Raw genomic sequence first — 19,912 nt, forward strand, 5'->3', positions numbered from 1 at the left:
GAGTTTAGGCATCAAGAAGAGAGAAAGAAATCCTGAGTCAGCAGTGTTTTCAGAGCTGGATGGGAAGCCTGAGGTCTGCCAGAAATAACATCCTAGTCAGCACTGCCAATGGCAGCATGCCGACCTGCTCCCAGCCAAGATACTATGGGTTGCCATGGCAAGGCCCAGCACTGGCACAAATGATAGATAATGCTTATGTGCTGCACAGGTATAGGGCATGGAGTCACAGTGACAGTGTCACAGCAGGGTGACCCACAGCCTGGAGAGGAGCTGTGGGTCTCTGTCCTGCATCTGTGTCCCCTCCTACCCCAGTTGGAATAATGGAATTTTTTGAGTGGGAAAAGCCCGCTGAGACCATTGAGTCCAATTGCTCCCCCAGTACTGCTGATGCCAGAATGATTTTTGCCTTTTTTTTCTTTTATATATATTCTCTGTACTCTTTACACATATATTTGTAGCCTGTTATTGTATTAGTAGCTAGTTTTCCCACTACTTTTCCATTCCCTTTCCCTAGGCAGAAAGACAAAAGATATTCCAGGGGCCCAATCCCATGTTGGTTCTCTCCAGGAACCAAGGCCGAAAACCAGCTCTTTGAGACACATTTTCATAAATAAAGTGAATTTATTAGGGGGAGGGGGGGCTCCAGAAAAGGGTTGAACCAGAAGGGGGAATTACCTCATCACCTGTGCTTCTACTTATGCTTCTAATTCTTCACATCAAATATGCTAATTTGCTAAACTTATAAAACTGTATTCACCCTGTGGGAGGTGGGTTTTTGTGGATATTTTTCCATATTTGCCTCCCTGGAGGCCTCCAATAAAGACCAGCTTTTATATTACCTCCTATACAAATATTATCTCAAAAGTGTGTTGTGTCATTTCTAGGGCCCTTCAGGCATGACTGCCAAGGCCACTACTAACCCATGTACCCAAGTGCCACGTCTACATGGTTTTTTAAACCACTCCAGAGATGGGGACTCCACCAGTGCCAGAGCTGGACAACCCTTTCAGGGAAGAAATTTTCCCAATATCCAACCTAAACCTTCCTTGGTGCACAGTGCATGTGTCCTTGCAAGTGCTACAACTGTCTGCACCTGTGTCCTCCAGCTGCTCTCGGTCCCTCCCCTCACTGGACTGCTCCGCTATGCCACGAGCTGCCCTTCCTCACAGTGATCCCGGTTTCTCCCTCTCGGTGCTCCCGGTTCCCGCTTGGTCATCCCGGTTTCAGCCTCGACCGATCCCCAGGCCCCCACCGATCCCTCTCCCGGTGCCAACCCCCCGCCCCCCGCCGAGATCCCCCCAACTCCTCCCTCCCGGTGCTCCCGGTCCTTCTGTTTCCCCCAGGGCCCCCCGACCCCTCCCCCAGGTGCTCCCCGCCCCGGCCCCGCCCCCGGCCCGCCTCTCCCGGTCCCATCGCGCTCCGCGCCCCGCGATGCCGCCGTAGGGGCCGCCGCTTCCCGCGGCACCAGCACCAGCGGGGTGGGGGCGTTCCGGGGCCATGTCCGGTCACGACAGCGGCATGTCGGGTCGCGACAGCGTGCAGATCCCCGACGACCGGGACTTCGGAGCGTTCCGGGCGCAGTGCGAGTCGGAGCGCGGCTGGAGCCTCACCTACAGCAAGGGCGGGGTGGGGGTCTGGGTGCAGCTGCTGGAGCCCGAGCGCGCCCTCCACAAGATCAAGGTGAGACCTCCCAGCCGACACACGCTGGTACACGGTGAGACATCCCCACCCACCCTGGGCATCCCCAGTTCACGGTGAGACCCCCCCGCAGTCCCGGCATCCCCCGGGACCAGGGTACCCAGCGGCATGGGGGTGGCGCGGGGACCCCGCGGGGGACCTGGAGATAGGAGGGACCCTGGGGCGATGCTGCACCCTGGGCTTCGGGGGCGGGAGCGGGGACCCCACAGTGGACTGGGGACCTTATAGTGAGTGGGAACTCGGGGGGTGATGCACCACCCAGGGGTGAGTGGGGATCCCAGGGAATAGTGGGATCCCTCAGGTGATGCAGCACCCTGGGGACTTGGCCGAGCTGGTCTCCAGTGGCAAGCTTGGACCCCAGGACAGGTGGGGTTAACTGGCACACCAGGCCAAGTGGGCAGTCTTGGCGGAAGTGGGGACCCCAGGACAAGCCCAACTCCAGGGCTGAGCCAGGGACAAGTAGGTACTCCTGAGGACAAAGGGGCTGTGCAAGGGGGACTGGGGACCCAGGGGCACAGGAACCCCCAGGGTGTGTGGGGCCATGGGTCCTGGGTGCTGCTTATCCCTACTTCACATATGGGAACTCACCTCCCATGCTTGCTGCACACCAGGGCTGGGCTGGGGGACTCCTTAGAGCCTGTGGCCACCAGCCTGCTGTCACTGGGATTCTCCCCTTTGCCCAGAGCTTCCCATATCCCCACTGCATTTCCCAGTGGGTCCATTCCCTCTCAGTGTCAGTGTGCTGGTACAGGCAGGTGCATGCTCATCCAGGCTCATCCATCTGGCACAGCAGGGACACCAGGATTCCAAGTAACAACTTGAGACAGGAGCAGTGTCCGGATGGGGTTACACTGGAGCCTCTGGCTGGTGTCTGCATCCCTGGTGGCACCTCCACAAAACTGTCCTGGTGTTGTGGGTGGCATCGCCCTTGCCACGGTGCCGAGCCCTGGTGGTGGCAGCGGCAGCAGTGACGATGCGGCCTGCTTACTCTGCAGCAGCCATGTGAGCAGTTGGCACCTGCACTGCTAGGGAAACCTGTCCCTGGGGCACTGGCACTGGCAGTGCGCAGCTCCTGTCGTGGAACCGCTGGGTTGCTTCCACTGTAGCATGTCAGAGGGGTTTGGGCTGCCATGACCCAGGAACAGGTCCTCGTTCTGCCCCGATGGCAGTAGTGAACCCTGGGAGGGGGGATAGTAGTCTCTGGTGCCACTTGCACCCTACCCCATCCCCACAGAGGTGGGGACCCGTGGTGGGTGGGGTGTGGAATGTCCATTGCTGTGGCGTCTGTGCGTGGTGGCATGGTCATGGCTCTGTGGGACAGTGCATCCTGACTCCCACCCCTCCCCTGCCCTCCTCCCCCGCATCCCCCCCAGCTCCTTGTGTCCCCCAGCCCTGCTACTTGCTCTTGGGGGTTGCATCCTGAAACATCCCCCAGTGTGATTGAGGTGACGCTTTGGTGCGTCCCCTGCCTGTCCCACAATCCCGGTGTGCCACGTTGGCGTGGCAGGGACCCAGCCCACTCCAGGATGTCCTGGCACGGCTGCTCCCGCCACGGCACCCAGAGTTGTCTTTTGCCTGCAAAGGTCCCTGAGCCAGGTCCTGCCCCTTTCCATACCCTCCTGGACAGATCCTGCTTGGAAAGATCCTGCTGGATGTTCATGTGTTGATTCCATGTGTGCCACTGGGTATTGAGGACCCTATGGGGTAACAGTTCTTGTCCCCACTCTGTGGGCCCCAACAGCACACAGGCCCACCATCCCACCCAGAAAGAGATGCTCCTGCTGGATTTCGGAGGGTTGGACACATGTGGTGTTGCTGACATGGCATGGCAAGGTGCAGCCCAGGAGTTTGCCCCTTAGGGTGGGGGTCTCTGTGTGGGTGCTGGGGGCTCTCTGCAGCCTCCCAGGAGCTGGTTTCCCCCTGAATTCATCCTAGATTCCTCCTGGATTCCTTGCCTAATTAAGTGGAACCTGAAGGTCTCGCCCTGCTTTGAAGCTGCCGCCCCCCCCGCCCCCCCCCCCCTGCCCGCCCTGTCCATTAGGGATGCAGCTCTCGTCTAACCTGTTTTCTGGAGTGTGGGAACAAGTTGGTGCCATGGCTGATTCATCAGCAGGACATTTGGTGGCCTTTGGACTGGCTATGGGTTGGGGGACCCCAGCCAGGACATACCATCCTAGGCAGTGGGGCAGTGAGTTGGTGCCTGGTGATCTGAGATCTCCCAGGGAAGATGGTTTCACCTCTAAATGGGCTGCTCCTGAAGGATGGCCAGGAGCCATCCTGTGGGATGCAGCGGAAGGATCTGGGGTGTTTGTGGAGCCGCCAATGTGTCTGAGCTTGGGGATCCCCTTGGTGGCTATAGCTCTCACTGCTCCCCCCAGGCAGGGGTGGGGGATTTCCCCTTTGGATCTGCTCCTGTCCCACAGTCCAGCACCCATTCTATGTTCTCTCGGGCCCAGCATAAACTCAGCCCTGGGGACTTCATCTCTTCCTCCACCACCTTCCCTGCCTCCTCCTCACCCCGTCAGTCAATATTGACTCAGGGCTGGGGTGTGCAGCTCCGGGCGCTTCCCAGGTGGCACCATCCCCTCCCCTACTGCGACCCCCCTCCCTTCTCTCCCGGCACCTCCGGGGATGTTAGTCACCTGGAGGGCAGGGCTTGCACTACTGGCTTGACCAGCCTTGCCGCTCTGAGCTCTGAGAATAATCCACCTGAGCACAGTGCTGGGCTGGCCTGGGTGCAGGTGGGAGCAGGGGTTCTCCAAGCAAGTTGCCCAGACAGGCTCTCCCCAAAACTGCCCTGCAGGGGTGGGTGTTCCCAGACAAGTTTTTGGGTGAATGGAGGGGCTGGAAATGGGCTCTGAGAGCAGGGGTGGGTCTCTGAGATTGAGGATAAGCACTATGGGGTTGGGGGCAGACTCCATGGGGCAGGGATGGATCTGTGGGGTTGAGGAAGTGTTTCTTAGGGTTGGGGATGGATTCCATGGACCAGGGAATGGTTCTGTGGGGTTGAAGATGAGCACTATGGGTTTGGGTTCTGTGGGATTGGGGGTGGGTTTTGTGAGTCAGGGGTGTGTCACTGGGGTTGAGGATGAGCACTGGCGGGGTGGGACTGGGCTCTGTGGGGCAAGGATGGTGCCGTGGTTTGACATTGGCCAAATGCTCAATCACTCTCCCCTGCCACAGCTGGGCAGAGGAGAGGGAAAAATATTTAATGAAGGGGTCATGAGTTGAGATAAGGACCAGGAGAAAACACTCCAAGGGCAAAAAAGGCTCAACTTAGAGGTATAAAGGGAATTTGTTACTAACAAAGTCAGAGGAGGATAATGAGAAGTAAAATAAGCCCTTAAAAACACCTTTTTGCCCCAACTGCTCCCTCTTTCCCACCGACAGTGCAGGGAGACAGGGGTGTGGGGATCTTGGTCAGTTCCTCACCCGAGATCTTTTTCCACTGCTCAGGGAGAGCAGTCCTTCCCCTGCTGTGCCGTGGGGTCCCTCCCAGGGGAGACAGTTCTCCGTGAACTTCTCCAGTGTGGTTCCAATCTCACAAGCAGCAGTCCTTTCAAAACTGCTGCGGCATGGGTCACTTGTCCATAGGGTGCAATCCTCCAAGGACAGGCTGTTCCGGCCTGGAAGCAGAGGCTCCTCTCCCCACCAGGTCACCTAATGGATCACAGCTTCCTCCAGGCATCCACCTGCTCCGGTCATGGGCACCTTCCCCACGGGCTGCAAGTGGGTCTCTGCATCCCCCATGGACCCCATGGGTTGCAGGAGGACAGCTGCTTCACCATGGTCCTCACCACGGCCTGCAGAGGAATCTTGGCTCTGATGCCTGGAGCATCTCCTCTCCCTCCTTCTCCACTGACCTTGGTGTCTCCATGTTGTTTCCCTCACATGTTCTCATCTCCTCCTCTTCTCTGGCTAGAAAAGCTGCCATATCTCACCCGCTGGTTGTTCTCCATCTTATTCTCTCCCCTGTCCCATTGGGAAGGGGAGTGATACAGCAGCTTTGTGGGTACCTGGCACCACCCAATGTCAACCCGCTAAAGTCATTTTGGCTCCTGAACAGGGACGAGTTAAAAGCAGTTTTATGTATATGTATATATGTATTGCATTCTCTAGTAATTGTCAATAGTAGTTCTCAAGTTAGTAAGCTCCTGTATGGCACACAACATTCGGCAGCCACACTCCTTATCTTTATTTTCCTGAGTTTGGAAACATATTGAAACTATGACTATTGATGAATGTAACTCCTTCCCCTGCTACACCATGGGATCCCTCCCATGGGAGACGTTTGGCCAGTGTTGAACCATGACAGATGGGACTGAGGATGAGTACTGTGAAGGAACAGGCTCCATGGCTGTTTCCCACCAAGGGGCTGTGTGGGGCTGTGCCCCATTGCTGGGTGCTTCTGTACCCCTTCCCAGGGCTGGGGGGTCTCTAGTACCATGTGCTGGGGTGACAGGTCCACCCTAAATCCTGAACCCCAGAGTCAGGGGGGTAGGAGGGGCTGGTGCCATCCCTGGTGATCAACAGGAGCTGGTGGTTTTCCCAGGGACAGGTGCTGGCTGCTCTCCCTACCCCATGCTTGCTCCAGCACCCTTGACTTCTGCAGATGGCATCTGTGCTACTGGGGTTGCTGCCCTCACCTTCTCATTTCTCCTTGTCTGCTTGCCTTCCCTGGATCTGGCTGCCATGGTTACACAGCAGCTCCCCACTCTGTGCCACTCCATCCCCTTCCATGGGACCCATGCTGCCCCAAGGTACCAGGCACAGCCCCACATACTGGCTCCTCTTGGCTCCCCCGTGCAGGGATGTCACTTTGCAGGGAGCACAGTGATGGGGGGGCAGGTAGGAAAAAGGGTCCCCTAGCACCTGGGGCTCAGCTCCACACTGCCTTGAGGCCCTGCATGCCTGTGCTACACGGTGGCTTTGGATGGCAAACTGAGCTGCTGGTTGGGGTCCAGGTCTTCTTGGAGGGGGTTGCACTGATTTTTTTTTTTTAAGGATTGGAGAGGAGATATCCCCTGGCCTGCTCCCTGGGGCTTTCTACAGCTGCCTTCCCTCCTGGGGCTCCTCAGAGCCGCTCTCACACTTTGGGGTCCCCACTGCCACCTTCCCACGTGGGGGTCCCAATGGCCACCCTTCCAGCATGAGGTTCTCACTGCCATCCTGTTGGGGGTCCCCTCAGTTAACTTCCTGCCCAGGGGTCCCCATGGCCACTCTCCCACCCCGGGGGCCCCTGGTAGGTCTCTCATGTTCCCTGCCTTGCAGTGCAGGATGGAGTGCAGGGATGTGCCGGCAGAGACGCTGTACGATGTGCTCCATGACATCGAGTACCGCAAGAAGTGGGACACCAATGTCATCGAGACCTTTGACATCGGGAGGCTGACGGCCAACTCGGATGTGGGCTACTATGCCTGTGAGGAGGGGACCAGGGGATCTGGGGGGTCTTGGGGGAGGGCTGCTACCTAGGGCTGCTACCACTCCACCCCTGGGTTTGGTATCTGGGGGATCCATGGTGTCTGGCATTGAAGGGAGGAGCCTGAATACCAATTTGCGGGGATTTGGAGGGCAGGAGGGGACCCCACACTTGGAGGTGGGTGTCTCACTCTGGAGTATTCCCACCCCGCACCCCGGTGCTGTCTGCAGGGAGGTGTCCCAAGCCCCTGAAGAACCGGGATGTGGTCACGCTCCGCTCCTGGCTGCCCATGGGCTCTGACTACATCATCATGAACTACTCTGTCAAGCATCCTGTAAGTTTAGTGCGGCATCAGGGATTCTGTGGTGCTGGGCTGGGGCTGGGGCTTACTCAGAGCTTGGGGGGATGGGTTGGAGCAGTTGGGGGTCTGCTCTGGGTGGTTGTGACAGCCCTACTTGTGGCTGGTGCCTGCTGCACCCCACCTGCCTTGTCACTGACTCATGTCCTCACCTTATCCCCCACCACAGAAGTACCCCCCCCGCAAGGACATGGTGCGGGCCGTCTCCATCCAGACAGGCTACCTGATTGAGGGAACGGGTGCCAAGAGCTGCACCATCACTTACCTGGCACAGGTGGACCCCAAAGGTATGAGAGAGATCCCCAGCTCTGTGCCCTGGGGCTCAGCACCCCCAAGTCCTTCCCTCATGTCAGTGTGTTCTCAGGGGGGCTCAGTGGGGTCTTGTGGGAACTCAGGGAAGCTAAGTAGGGGCTCAGGGTGGGCTTGGACAGGGGGTCTCATGGGTGCTCAGTGTAGGCTCAGTGGGAACTCAGGGTGGTCTCTTCTGGGGCTTAGTGGGGGCTTTGGGCTCAGTGGGAGCTCAAGAGTAGCTTGAGGGGCTCAGGGTGGGCTTGAGGGGGCTGAATGGCCACTCACTTGGACTTAATGGGGGCTCACTGGGAGCTCAGGTTGGGCTGGGGGGGCTCCATGGAGGTTCAGTTGTGGCTCTGGGACTTCAGGGCAGGGTCAGCAGGGCTTCAAGGAAGTCTCAGGTTGAGTTCAGGGGAACTCAGGGTGGGTTCAGTAGGGCCTCTGCATATGCTCAAGGTGGGCTTGGATGGGCTCATCAGCAGGAGCATCTTGGGATGCAGCCAGAGCCAGACATGGAGCATGAAGCAATGCCAGGAGGAAACATCTCAGGCCTGTTCTCTTGAAATCTTTCATTTTGGGGGTTAAAGAAGGACCCAGAATGCTGAAATCACTGTTTCTGACCTCTGCAAAGCACAGAGCAGTGTGGATTGAACACTGTTCCCTCTCTCCAGCCACATGTCCTCAGTGAGAGTGTCTGGGGTGCGGGTCCTGGTTTTCTGGCACCTGGGGGATGCTGGGGGTCCCACTCCCAGCCACCCCTCCCTTCTCTCCAGGTTCTTTACCAAAGTGGGTGGTGAACAAATCCTCCCAGTTCCTGGCCCCCAAGGTGAGTTTGTGGCACAAGGGTGGGTCTGGTGTGGGGACGAGGGGTCCCTGTGCTCATCTTGCTCTTCCTCCCAGGCGATGAAGAAGATGTACAAGGCATGCCTCAAGTACCCTGAGTGGAAGCAGAAGCATGATCCACACTTCAAGCCCTGGCTGTTCCCGGAGCAGAGCCGGCTTCCAGCCCTGTCACTCTCCGAGCTCTCTCTCCAGCATGCGGATTCCCTGGAAAACATTGATGAGAGCTCCCTGGCCGAGAGCAAGGAGGACCGTGGCGAGGGCAGTGATGAGGACAGCCTGACCTGATTCCCCCAGGAGCTCTTCTCCTTGTTCCCCCTGGCTAGGACAGCCTGACATGACTCCCCTGGGGGTTCCTCTTCCTGTCCTCCCACTTCCAACATGGTTTGTGTCTCTATCTCAGACACTTGTATACATGCACCTCCACTTTGGGTTTGGGGGGACCCCCCCACTGTTGTACCCCTGTGTGGTTACAGCAGGGACATACTGGGTCCCCCAGGGTAGGAAGTTGGGAGTTGACTGGTCGCTTAGCCCTTGTGGGATGCCAGTGTTGTCCCTATTGGTGGCAAACCCAAAGTGCTCTTCAGCTTTTTGGGGGGCAGAGGAAAAGGGGGGCCCTGTGCCTGCTCCCATCCCCAGGGACCCTCCTACTGCACTCCACCTCTGCCACCCATCCCTGCTCCCCACCTCTCTTACAGTCCAACAGAACTGCCTTCATCCCATGGGACCCCCACCCCCAGCAGACCCCTGGGGGTGCTTGGGCACCTCCCTACACCTCTGGGCATGCAGAGGGGCTTTGGGCGGCTCCTGGCACCTCCTGGCATGCTGGGAAGGAGGGCTTTTGGGGTTTCTGGACATCTCCAAGCATGTAGAGGGGAAGCTTCTAGGCTCCCTGCACCTCCAGCATGATGGAGGGGATTTTGGGTTCTTAGAGCACCTTCAGGCATGTGGGAGGAGTTGAGGGGCTCCATGGCACATTCGTATGTGCTGTGGGGGGCATTTTGGAGATTTGGGGGATCTCCATTCATGTTGGGGTGGGTCTTATGAGCTCTCAGCATCTTCAGGTTTGTTTTGGGGAGGCTTTGGGGTAAGCTCACACCTCCAGATGTGCTGGGTGTCTCTGGGGACTCTGAGCATCTTCAGGCATGTTGAGAGGACTTTGGCAGGCTCCTGGCACCTCCAGATGTTCTGCAGGTCTCTGAAGGCTCCTGTCTGTCCCACCCACTTTCCAGGCTGGGGACCCCAAGCTGGATGCCTGAACCCTTCCTCCACTGGAATTTGAGGCCTTGACTGGGGATTTGGGAGCTGGTCTTTGGCCATGCTCCTGCCCCCCCTCCCCCTTTCTGGAGGTGCACAGGGAGGAGGGAGATTTTGTATCTTGTACCAGAGCTGATTATTTAGGAATAAAATAATTGAATCTGGCATGGGAGGGACTCAGCCTCTGTCCCACCTCGGTCCTTTGGGAGCTATCCCTGTCCCCATAGTGGGCTCAGGCAGGGGGTCCCTGCTCATAGTGAGTGCTGGTGAGACCCTCAGGGGTTGTGGCAACCTCCAGGGGGGCTCTGGGTGATGGTAATGCCACCAGAGGGTGATGGGGTAACCCCTAAACTGAATTTGTGTTAGGCGCTAAGTAGGGATGAGGCTACATGCCCCTGTAGCATGTTTTCCCACAGCCCCAGCAAAGCCAGTAACACCAGTACATTTCCCCCAAAAGCACCTCTGGGAGAGGAGACATGGGGTGCTGAGCTTTGGGGGCACTCTTTGAGGGTACATGCTGGCTTCTCCAGGAGGTGAATCCTGGAGAACAGAGGGGACACTCCAGGGACTGTGGGCCCTATGTGGAACCCTGGGACGCATCTACTCCTGGGGTGCACCCAGGGGAAAAGCTGCTCGTGCACCCCACTTCTGCCCGCCTCATGCTCTGAGCACCCCAACACCTCAGCAAGCCCCAACCCTTCTGTGCTTGCCAGCAGAGTCTTGGTTGGTGCCATTGTCCAGCATGTGCTATTCTCTGCCTGTGTCTCTGTCACCTGTGGGGCTGGGGTGGGCACTGGGGACTTGCTTTCCATTTCTCCCATTAATTTCCACCCACTACGCCCTCCCCCCCCTCCCCCCACACTGATCCCAATTAAAAATAGAACCCAATTAAGAAGGAACCTGGCCACCACCCCCCTGGCAGGGTGCAAATGGAGCCAAACAGGAGACAGGACATACTCCGGCAGCTCTGGAGCCAGGGGGATGTGTTGGGGGGCAGGTGATAGGGGGGAGAATTTAGGTCTGTTGGTTCTGGGAGGTACAGCTGGAGACCCAGAGCTGCGGTACAGGAGAGAGAAGATGGCTCTAAAGAGAAGTGGAATATGCTCTGGCACATGTCTGGTGCTGGGGGGATTGAGCACAGCCGGGCCTCAGGTAGGATATGTGGAGGGGGGCAGTGATGTCAGAGCTGTGCTGAGGACATCCTTGGGTGCTGACGTGGGTGATCCCTGAAATGCTGCTGGGAAGGGCTGCAAGGCTTCAGCCCTTCAGGAATGAGGCTCGGGCATTGCCACTGGCCCCTGGGGTCTCAGCACTTGGTTGTGTGACTCCCCTGACCTGGGTAAGGCCTTGGCACCCTTATCGTCTGCCAAAGGCTCTGGGAGAGTATCCCACTGGGAGGGGATCCCCCCAGGATGGATCTGAGGGTCCAAGATAGGAGAGCAGGGGACTGTGATGGTTCTGGGGAGCAGGATGGGGTAACATGGGGATGTGATGGCTGCGGGGAGTGGGACAGGGGAGTGGACATTCTGGGAGTAGGGGGGATGCAGGCAGTAGAGGAGCTTTTTGGGATACCTCACACTGTCCCTCTGTGTGAGCCCCACCGTGCACCATCCCCTAATTGTGGGGCTGAGGCATGGCCCCTCCTGCCCGTGGCCTCGCGTGGGCGAGGGGCCGAGTGGGGGGGCCTTCCCTCCCCCGGAGCAGGCAGCCAGCGTGTCCCGGTCCCTGAGCGCCGGGATGAAAGGACCATTGTCCCAGGCTGGGCAGCCGTGAGGGCTGGCCATGGACACCCCACGTCCCCTCTGTGTCCCCAAACCCTCCCACTGTCCTTCTTACCCCCCACCAAGACCTTGGGAGTTGTGTGGGGAGGCAAGAATCCCCCCCACAACCCCTTTATTATTTTTCTGGGGAAAGTCCCGGCAGTCTTCCCCTTGAAACCCGTTTCCATGAGGCAGCCAAAGCTCCGTGCAGGAACAAGCCCGGGCCTGGCAAGGGGGGCCCTGAGTGCCCCCGCCCCAGGAAGCGCCCCGGCATCCTCTGGGAGCTGCTGCCGCCGCCACCGGACAGAGGTACTGGGTGCTGCAGGGGAGCTGGAGGGGAAACCTCACCTTGGGGGGAGAGGGGGGGGCACTCCACCTTCTCAGCCGCAGTTTCTCTCCATAGGGGGGTCGTGCTTCTTTCCACGTGCTGCTGTGGGTCCCTGGGCACACAGTGCTGGGGCGGGGGGAGTGGATTGTTCCCTGCTCAGCTCCGACAGCTGTGCTGCCCCCCCCCGCCTTGAAGCACTCATGCCCTGGATTAACCCCATTATACCCTAGCTCAGCCTCAGTACACCCCAGCCAAATTCCAGTATGCTCCAGTTCACTCTCAGCACACCTTAGCTCAACCACAGTACGCACCATTTCACCCCCAGAACACCCCACTGCAATACCAGTACATCCCATCTCAACCCCAGTTCAATTTCAGTATGCTCCATCTTCTCCCCAGCAGATCCCAGCTCACCTCCAGCACACCTGAGGTCAATCCCAGCTCAACCCCAGCACACTCCAGTTTAACCCTGGCATTCCCCAGTTGACCCCCAGCTGCCCCAAGCAGACCCCAACTCATCCCCAGTGCACCCCTACTGAACCTCAGTATAACCCAGTTCACCTCAGCACATCCCAGCTCAAGCCCAGTTCATCCCAGCTCAAACCTAGTTCATCCCAGTTTAATCCCAGTATTTCCCCCAGCACATCCCAGCTCCTCCCCAGTATATTCCAAGTCGCCCCAACACATTCTAGCATATCTCAGTTTAACCCCAGTTTAATCCCAGCCCTCCCAGTTCACTTACAGTATATCACAGCTCCCCATAGCAGATCCCAGTTCAACCCCAGTATAACCCAGCTCAGTCCCAGTCTCCAGGGAGCCCTGGCATTGCTGATAGCCCTCATTAGTGTGCCACTGCAGGGGTCCTACTGCCTGGTGGGGGTGAGGGACATGTTGGGGGATACTGGGGACATGGTGGTGCTGCTGATGCAGGGAGTGAAGCTGGGAAAAGGGGACCCCGAGGGCCCAGCCGGCAGGTTTGTTTTCTGCTGGGGACCTGGCATGTCCCTGTTCACAGCCAAACAACAGCGTCAGCTGTGGGCGTTTCCTTCTCCTCTTCCTCATTGCTTTCCAGTCTGTCTGGCAAGGCCTGGAGCTTTACCAATGCTGTGCAGATGGAACTGGGATGGTGGTAGCTTTGTCCTCTGGTAATGGCAAGCTGGTTCCATGGGACACCTTCACACTGCTAGGGCCATTGGATTGGTGTCTGGGGTGCCTAGGGGCTTCACCTGCATGGGAGGTTCCTAGGTCTGGCACCAGTGCAGGGGCAGCAATTTTAATTTGTGGGTTCAGCCCAAAAAGCCAGTTTTTGGAGGCACAGAGCTGAGTGCTGGGGGTGGGTGGCTGTTCTGGAGTGCTGGGAGGAAGGTGGCAAGGAAAGCTCCTCCAAGAGCTGCCAGTGGTTTTCTGGGGGTGCTTCAGCAGCTATCGGGGATGAGTTGTTATGGGCTGCAGCCAGCATCAGGGAGGGGGATATTTAGAGCAATACTAGGGATGTGTTTGCTGCCAGAACCTAGAAAACCCCAGAACAGGGTGAGCCCTTGGGATTTTAGGGATGTCTTGGGGGAGGCAGGGAGTGATGCTTCCCCATGCCAGCATCTGCAGCTCCTGTGGCAGGACCCTGCAACTGTGGGGTTGGCAGTCCCTATCCTTCTGTCCCTGCTGCAGGATCCCCTGGCTTGTCTTGGCTTGTCTGCAGTGCTGTGATGGCTGGGGGGGGGTGGGGGTCCAGGGGGTGGCCCCAGCATGGTGTTACCCTGCTGTTGGGGACAGGGCCTGTGCATGGGGTAGTGTTGCACCCCAATGAGGATGAATAGGAAGCGGGAGGGCAGCAGGGCTGGAAAAGGGGTTACCCCATCCACAGCTGGAGGGGTCACCCCTTCCCCATGAGACTTTCACTTCCCACTTATGGGAGGGTGAAACAGGGACCCACATGGTTTCAGTGCTGGGTGTTGGGTAATGAGGCTGATTTCCCATGGAGGAAGGAGGTGCTGTGCTTTCCAGGGTGACCCAACAGGAACCCTTCCTCTGCAGGTGCGCTGTTGGCACAGCACCCCCCAGCACTGCGAGACCCTGGGACATTGGGGCTCCTCTAGGGTGGTTGTGCACATGGAGTTTGGCTTCCTGGCCTAGTTTGCCGGCAGCTTCCATAAACTGTGTCAGGAGCTGAGAGCATTCTGGTGTAACTCAGTGGGTAGTGACAGCACTGCCTGATGGATTTACCCCTTTTTTGGCTGTATTTGCCTATTTCTGGCTGTATTTGCCCCTTTTCTGGCTAGATTTGTGAGGCAGGCAGCAATGCTCTGGAAGGGAATGCAGGGAAGCTCGTCTGTTTGTTGGTGCCACAGCCTGGGACATGTTTCACCTTCCCAGGTTTTACTTCCAAGGGTGAAGTGGAACACAGGTGGGGCCTTGGGGAAACAAGGAATCCCCAGTTTTCCTGCCCTCTTGCCCCTGACTTTTCACCCACCTCATCATTGCCCACCTTCCACCTCTATGCATACCCCCCATATCCACGCAGAGCCTGCTTGGGGCAGTTCCCATGTCAGGGCACACCCAGGCCCCTGAGCAGGGGGCCGGGCAGCCTCTGGCTGCTCTACATGAACCACCCAGAAATGGCAACCCACGGCAGTGGGAGGAGGCTCCAGAGAAGCAATTCCACCCCTGGATTGTGACTCTGCAAGCCTGAACTCGGCCCCTGAACAGCACCTGGGGGGTTTGAATATCATTTGGAATTTTTTTGTCTGAGAAGATCTTGAAAATGAAAAAGCTTCATCCTTCCAGGAAAGACCTTGGGCGCTGCTGCGGAGATGGGCAGCCACTGAGGTGGAGTGTGGAGGGTTTGGGTGGGAGGGGTCTGTGGAATGCTGGGTGCTGTCCCGGGACCCTTCGTTTGCTTTGGGGTATTTGTTGCTTGCTGAGGATTCTGCTTGGGCAGTTTCAGGGTGACGAAGTGGTGCTTTCAATTCCCAGCTGGGCTGGGAATCTGCGGTAGCCTGATGGGTCTATTGGGGACATCAGGTTCCCCTAGATCCAGCAGGGACACTGGGGACATTGGCCTCATTCCAGCTGGCCATGGCACCTAGCTGAAGATCTTTCCTTAATTTAGGCAGGAAAGGGTAAAAATTTAGGCAGGAAAGGGTAAAAATCACTGTGGTGTGAGACTGGTTACCCAGTGCTGCTGTAGTGTGGTGGCTGAGGAGCCCCCTTCCCACTGGTGGCCAGCCCTTTTCCCACAGGTCCTTCTGCCACCCAGCTTTATCCCTTGTGCCCACAGGAACCCTGGTGGGTAACAGCTTACTGCCCTCCATGGGGATTCAGAGGGGTGCTGAGGTTATGGGACACAGCAGCCACCTGCCTGTTTGTCCCTTTCTGTCCAATGGCCAGAGGTTGGCTTGTCCTGCTGCCCCACAATGCCCCATATTTAGTGCCTGGTTCCTGTTGCGGTGCTGGTGAGCCCTCACTTCCCAGAGATCACCCTGCCCTGCTCTTCCTTCCTCCCCTGCTGAAAGCCCTGCCCCATCCCTCTGTCACCCAGGGTTCAAAGGGACTCAGGATCCGGCCTTCTTGTCCTCCATGGTGGCTGTGGTCAGTGCATCACCGCACTGAGGCTTCAGTTCTGTTGCGGCCTGGGGTGGTTATTGCACCACGTCCCAGCTCAGAACTCTGCTCGGCTTTCCGGAAAGTTCCCAACGCTGAGGTGGTGTTTGAGGAAGTCCTAGGGCAGGCAGAGACCCCTGGGCAAACCTTCACTGCACCAGCTGGACCACAGGCAGGCCGGCCACCTCCTTCTGCTGAGCAGAGCCACCGTGTGCCGGTAATTAACTCTCCTTGATTAATGAGACAACAGACCTGGGGAAGGGGAACATGGGGTTCAGGCAGGGTTTGCCTGCATTGAGGAAGAATTGCAATGGGAACTAGATTTATCAAGCAGGTGCCAGGCACTTGACCGGGCTCCTATGCTGGATTTTCCTGGCTCATGGCCACTGTCCTGGGTGCCATCGAAGGGACAGGCAGGGCAGAGCTGTGGAATGGCCACCACTTTACTACCTGGTGCTTGGGTGCTGAGTGCAGTTCTGTCACTGACATACTGATTGGCCCTGGTCACACCACTCAATCCCTGGCACCTCATTAGGGGTTATGTTGATTATCTGGGGGAAGCCAGAGCCAGTGAAGGGAGCATGCTCGCCAGTCACTCCCAGTCAGAGCCCATACCCTCCCCCCATGGCATACACAGATCCTTAACGGAACAAGCCCAACCCTCATTAGTGCCCCATGGGCACTGAGGGCTGGGACACCCATGGCCCTGAGAGCAGTGGTAGGATGCAGTGGGTGAAAGGTAGGAACACCCCCGCAGCATGGGGACCTCCTCCGTGTGCCAGGATGCTCAGCTCTGCTGGGGAAAGAGGTGCATCCCAAACCCTCTGTTGAGCTGAGGGTATCTGAGGTAGGCTGGGGGAGCCCCTAGAAAAACAGCTAGCACCCAAGTTTGGGGGCAGAGAGACTTGCTGAGCCCCTTGGTCCAGACAGAGGGGACCAGCCCCAGGCACCCCCAGATCCTTCATCCCCAGTGCTGGGAGAGGGAGGGCTGTGTGGGTTTGGGATGGGGCTGAGTGGTCTAGTCCTCATGTATTTTGGCATCCCGGCTCATCCCTGCGATGCGCCAGTGCCACAGTGCTGGTGTGGTGGCAGCCCTTGCCATTCCCTCTTCATGCCACTTGTCCAGCCTTTAAGTCTCTTACAAAACAGCTCCTGTGGTGTTGCCTAATCCTAGGGAGGAATGCAGTGGGTCAGCACTGGGAGGATTTGGGCTTAGCAGGGGCCATAACCAGGGTTACCCCCTGATCCCCATCAGCCAGCTGTGTTATGGCATCTCCGTGGGTTGATTTTGCTTTTGGAATATCCTCATCTTGTTTAGGACAGAGGTTAAATGATTAATGATTGGAGGAGGGAACCTAGCAAGTGCCTGATGAATGATTTACTTGGTGAGGACAAAGGGCTGGACAGCAACGGGGAGCTGCCAGCCCGGCACACCGGGGACCCTGCATTTCCATCGGTGGAGTTTTGTCCCCATCCCTGTCCCCGGTGAGCAGCAAGGAGGGCCCTCAGCCACCCCAGATATTGCTGAGACAGTGCCAACGGTGAGCCCTGGTGCAGCTGTCCCTTCCTGATAGGTCTGTCCCACCACTGCATTGATGTCCTGGCACAGCACCCGGAATGCTGGCACTGGTGTCAATGGGTGACACTGGTGGTGACTCCTTGGCTCTGGCCAGGAGGAGGGACATTTGTGGGAGCTCCATACTGGTGTCATTGTGGTTCTCTTTGCTCCTCCATGGTGTTTTACCTCTGCAGGCAGCACTCAGCTGGGGTTGAGCCTGCCTGTTGCTGGTGTCATTGGGATCTGGTGACAACAATGTCACCCAGCACCATCACTTATCCATTTTCAGTAATAGATGAGGGCTTTCTGGGTGTGGAGGTGGGAGAGAGAATTTTATTCTGATTCAGGGATTTTTGTGCTGCTGGTTGGGATTGCTGGGACCAGTGGGAAGGTCCTGGGTACTGCTAGTTTCTCTGGTGCTGCTGATTTCTCTGGTGCTGCTGATTTCTCTGGTGCTACCAGCAAGGAGCCACAGGAGTCAGCCAGCACTGGCTCCCTGTTGTTTCTTCCTTGGACACTTGGTCTTTGGAGCCTGAAGCAAAACCACACTGTATCAGGAAGTGCCAGGAAAGCGGCACTGTGGCCAGATCCTAGCGGCAGCACTAGGATGCCAGTGTCTGGAGGTGTAGGGGTCACTGGTTGTGGGGACCCCATGGTGCCTCAGGCTCGGCAGTGTCCAGTTAGTGCCGGGTCGAGGATGAACCTTGCTCGGCTGTGCACTTTGCACCGAAACCGCAAGTGCTGCTGAGGGCTGGGACCTGCCTGAGTCACAGAAAATGTGACTCTGACGGCAGATCAGACTGGCCTATTTACGGCTCCAGGAAATCCTCTGGCTCCTTCTTAGCAGGTCTAAAAAAACCTCCAGCAAACCCAAAATAAGATGGTGCTGGGGTCACTAGCAGTGCTGCATGTGCCGGCATGATGGGATCTGCCTCCTGCCTGGAGCCTGCCGAGGCTATGATGCTGGTGGGTGGGAAGGGCAGGGTATCCCATCTGCTGCTTGTTGGGATAACAGGGATTTGCTCTGCCAACAACTATGGTGTGGGATGGGTGTTTTGCTGCAGGAGCTGGGACACTGAGCAAGCCCCCATCCCAAGCTCTGGGTGCCACAAATGCACTGTGCTAGGTGTGTGCACCAAGGTGCTGCACAGGTGCTCTGCCAGCACCCCAGGATGCCATGCTGGAGCAATGCCAAGGACAGACAGGGCTCTGGAGCTGGGAGCAATGCTGTGGTGGGCACATGGTCTGTGAGGAGAGGTTTGATGAGGTTTGGGCTGGGGGCTCCAGCGGCAGCACCTTGCCAGTGCTGTGATGGAGCCCCATCGGAAGGCTCCGGGAGAGGGGACAACCTTCTGAAACCAGCTGTCCATGTCACTCTATCCTGGCTTGCTGCTGTAAACTGGGGGAGCTGCATCCTGGGGGGTGACAGCCCTGAGGTGCAGTCAACAGCTCCTCTGCCCTTGAATCAGGCGTATTTAGGCATATTCTCTGATTATCCACAATGTGGGACCTCCTTCCCCCATTGCTCTGTCCCCCAGCCCAAATGTCATCCCCTGGGACCATGTTGGGGCCCCATGGTGCAGTCACATATAAGGCTCAGTGGGGATGGCCTCTATGTTTTGATGCCTAAACTGTGACCCTCCAGCATTTCCACACCCCTGCAGCCCCCCAGTTCAGGATTGGGTGATCCTGGGGAGAAAGTGTGGTTGGAGGCCCTGGGAAAACCAGATGGCTTCACTGGGAATTGTGGTTTTGGGACTCCAGGCTTCAAATGGTACGTTCTGGGACTGACCCTGATCCTGTTGTCTCCATTCCCAGGTCCTGATGTCATCCTGAGCCTTACTGGCAACGGGAGATGAACTGAGTGGTGTGAGTCTCTGTGGCTAGCCCCCTGCCATGGAGGACGTGGGCTCTCTGCCAGTGGCTGCCTGGCTGTCTGCCCTCCACCTTGACCAGTATGTGGAGAGCTTCCAGCAAAGCGAGCTGTGGTCAGTGTGGGACTGCCGGGCTCTGACGGATGAGAGGCTCACCCGCCTTGGTGTGCTGCTGCCTGGCCACCGCCGCCGCATCCTCCTGGGCCTGCAGAAAGCTTTTGCTGAGACCCCGCTGCCCACTGGGACTCACCAGCCCCCTGCCAGTAAACCTGTCCCCATGAAACGCCACATCTTCCGCCTGAGCACGGCGACAGGGCCAGAGCAGCCGGAGCCCCGATGCCTGCCAAGGACCCCGCTGCTGGAGCTGGAGCAGGGTGCAAGCTTTGCTCAGCTGCCCCCACCCATCCCACCCAGGGTGGGCTGCCGCCCCCCCCACAAATTCTCCCCATCACTATCGGGGGGCAGCCCTGAGTTCCCCCCTGCGCCCTGCAGCCATCTCCCAGTCCTGGAGGACCCCTCACCGTCAGTCCTCGGGGAGAAGCCCCCTGCTGACAGCAGGGCAAGACCCCCACTGCCACCACTGCCAGCCAAACGACACCAACTGGAAACCAAGTGCCAGAGCCTGAAGGGCCCCACACTGCCTGACCGCCCTCCTGTGCTCCCGCCCAGGGCTGTGTCCCAGAGGAGGTAAGGGGGTGCCAGGGGCGTGGACTTGGGGATGTCCCAGGGTGGCGGAGTCTGTGTGGGGGGCTACTGTGATGTGGGTGGGACCCTCAGGGTCATGATATGGGTTGCTTGGGGTACCTACACCCTCCCCAGACCTTAGCACATCTGGGAATACCCCTGCCCCAGAGCTCAGCACATCTCCTGGGGGTACCCCCAGCCCCAGCACATCTCCTGAGGGTACTAACCCTTCCCTTCCCTGCCCCTCC

General features: G+C 58.0%; 2 protein-coding genes across 13 annotated transcripts in view; both read left to right on the plus strand.

Annotated features, from left to right (window-relative positions):
- Window positions 1-1,390: 1,390 nt before the first annotated feature.
- STARD10 (StAR related lipid transfer domain containing 10) lies at window positions 1,391-10,028 on the plus strand. 2 transcript variants are annotated; one of them, XM_085074059.1, is made up of 6 exons: window positions 1,391-1,754; window positions 6,975-7,117; window positions 7,348-7,451; window positions 7,645-7,762; window positions 8,540-8,592; window positions 8,667-10,028. In XM_085074059.1, the coding sequence occupies exons 1-6, from the start codon at window positions 1,498-1,500 to the stop codon at window positions 8,892-8,894; spliced, it is 903 nt and encodes a 300-aa protein (XP_084930185.1). In that variant the 5' UTR covers window positions 1,391-1,497; the 3' UTR covers window positions 8,895-10,028. The 2 variants fall into 2 exon arrangements, with proteins under 2 accessions (XP_084930185.1, XP_084930193.1); XM_085074067.1 differs by having other exon boundaries at window positions 1,393-1,680; window positions 6,970-7,117.
- Window positions 10,029-11,628: 1,600 nt separating this feature from the next.
- ARAP1 (ArfGAP with RhoGAP domain, ankyrin repeat and PH domain 1) overlaps window positions 11,629-19,912 on the plus strand; it is a 36,404-nt gene continuing 28,120 nt past the window's right edge. For 7 of the 11 annotated variants that reach the window (XR_014854939.1, XR_014854943.1, XR_014854948.1 and 4 more), the window contains exons 1-2: window positions 16,944-17,089; window positions 18,925-19,667. Coding sequence is in view for 4 of the 11 variants with exons in the window: in XM_085074020.1 (XP_084930146.1) it covers window positions 19,003-19,667 (665 nt within the window). In the remaining 7 variants the exon portion in view is untranslated. Of the gene's footprint in view, window positions 11,933-15,510; window positions 15,766-16,912; window positions 17,090-18,924; window positions 19,668-19,912 lie in introns of those variants that run through there. The other 4 variants (XR_014854942.1, XR_014854940.1, XR_014854941.1 and 1 more) reach the window with 4 other exon arrangements.

The sequence above is a fragment of the Lichenostomus cassidix genome, chromosome 1, assembly GCF_008360975.1.
Source record: "Lichenostomus cassidix isolate B80296 chromosome 1, HeHo_3.0, whole genome shotgun sequence".
Lineage (NCBI taxonomy): Eukaryota > Metazoa > Chordata > Aves > Passeriformes > Meliphagidae > Lichenostomus > Lichenostomus cassidix.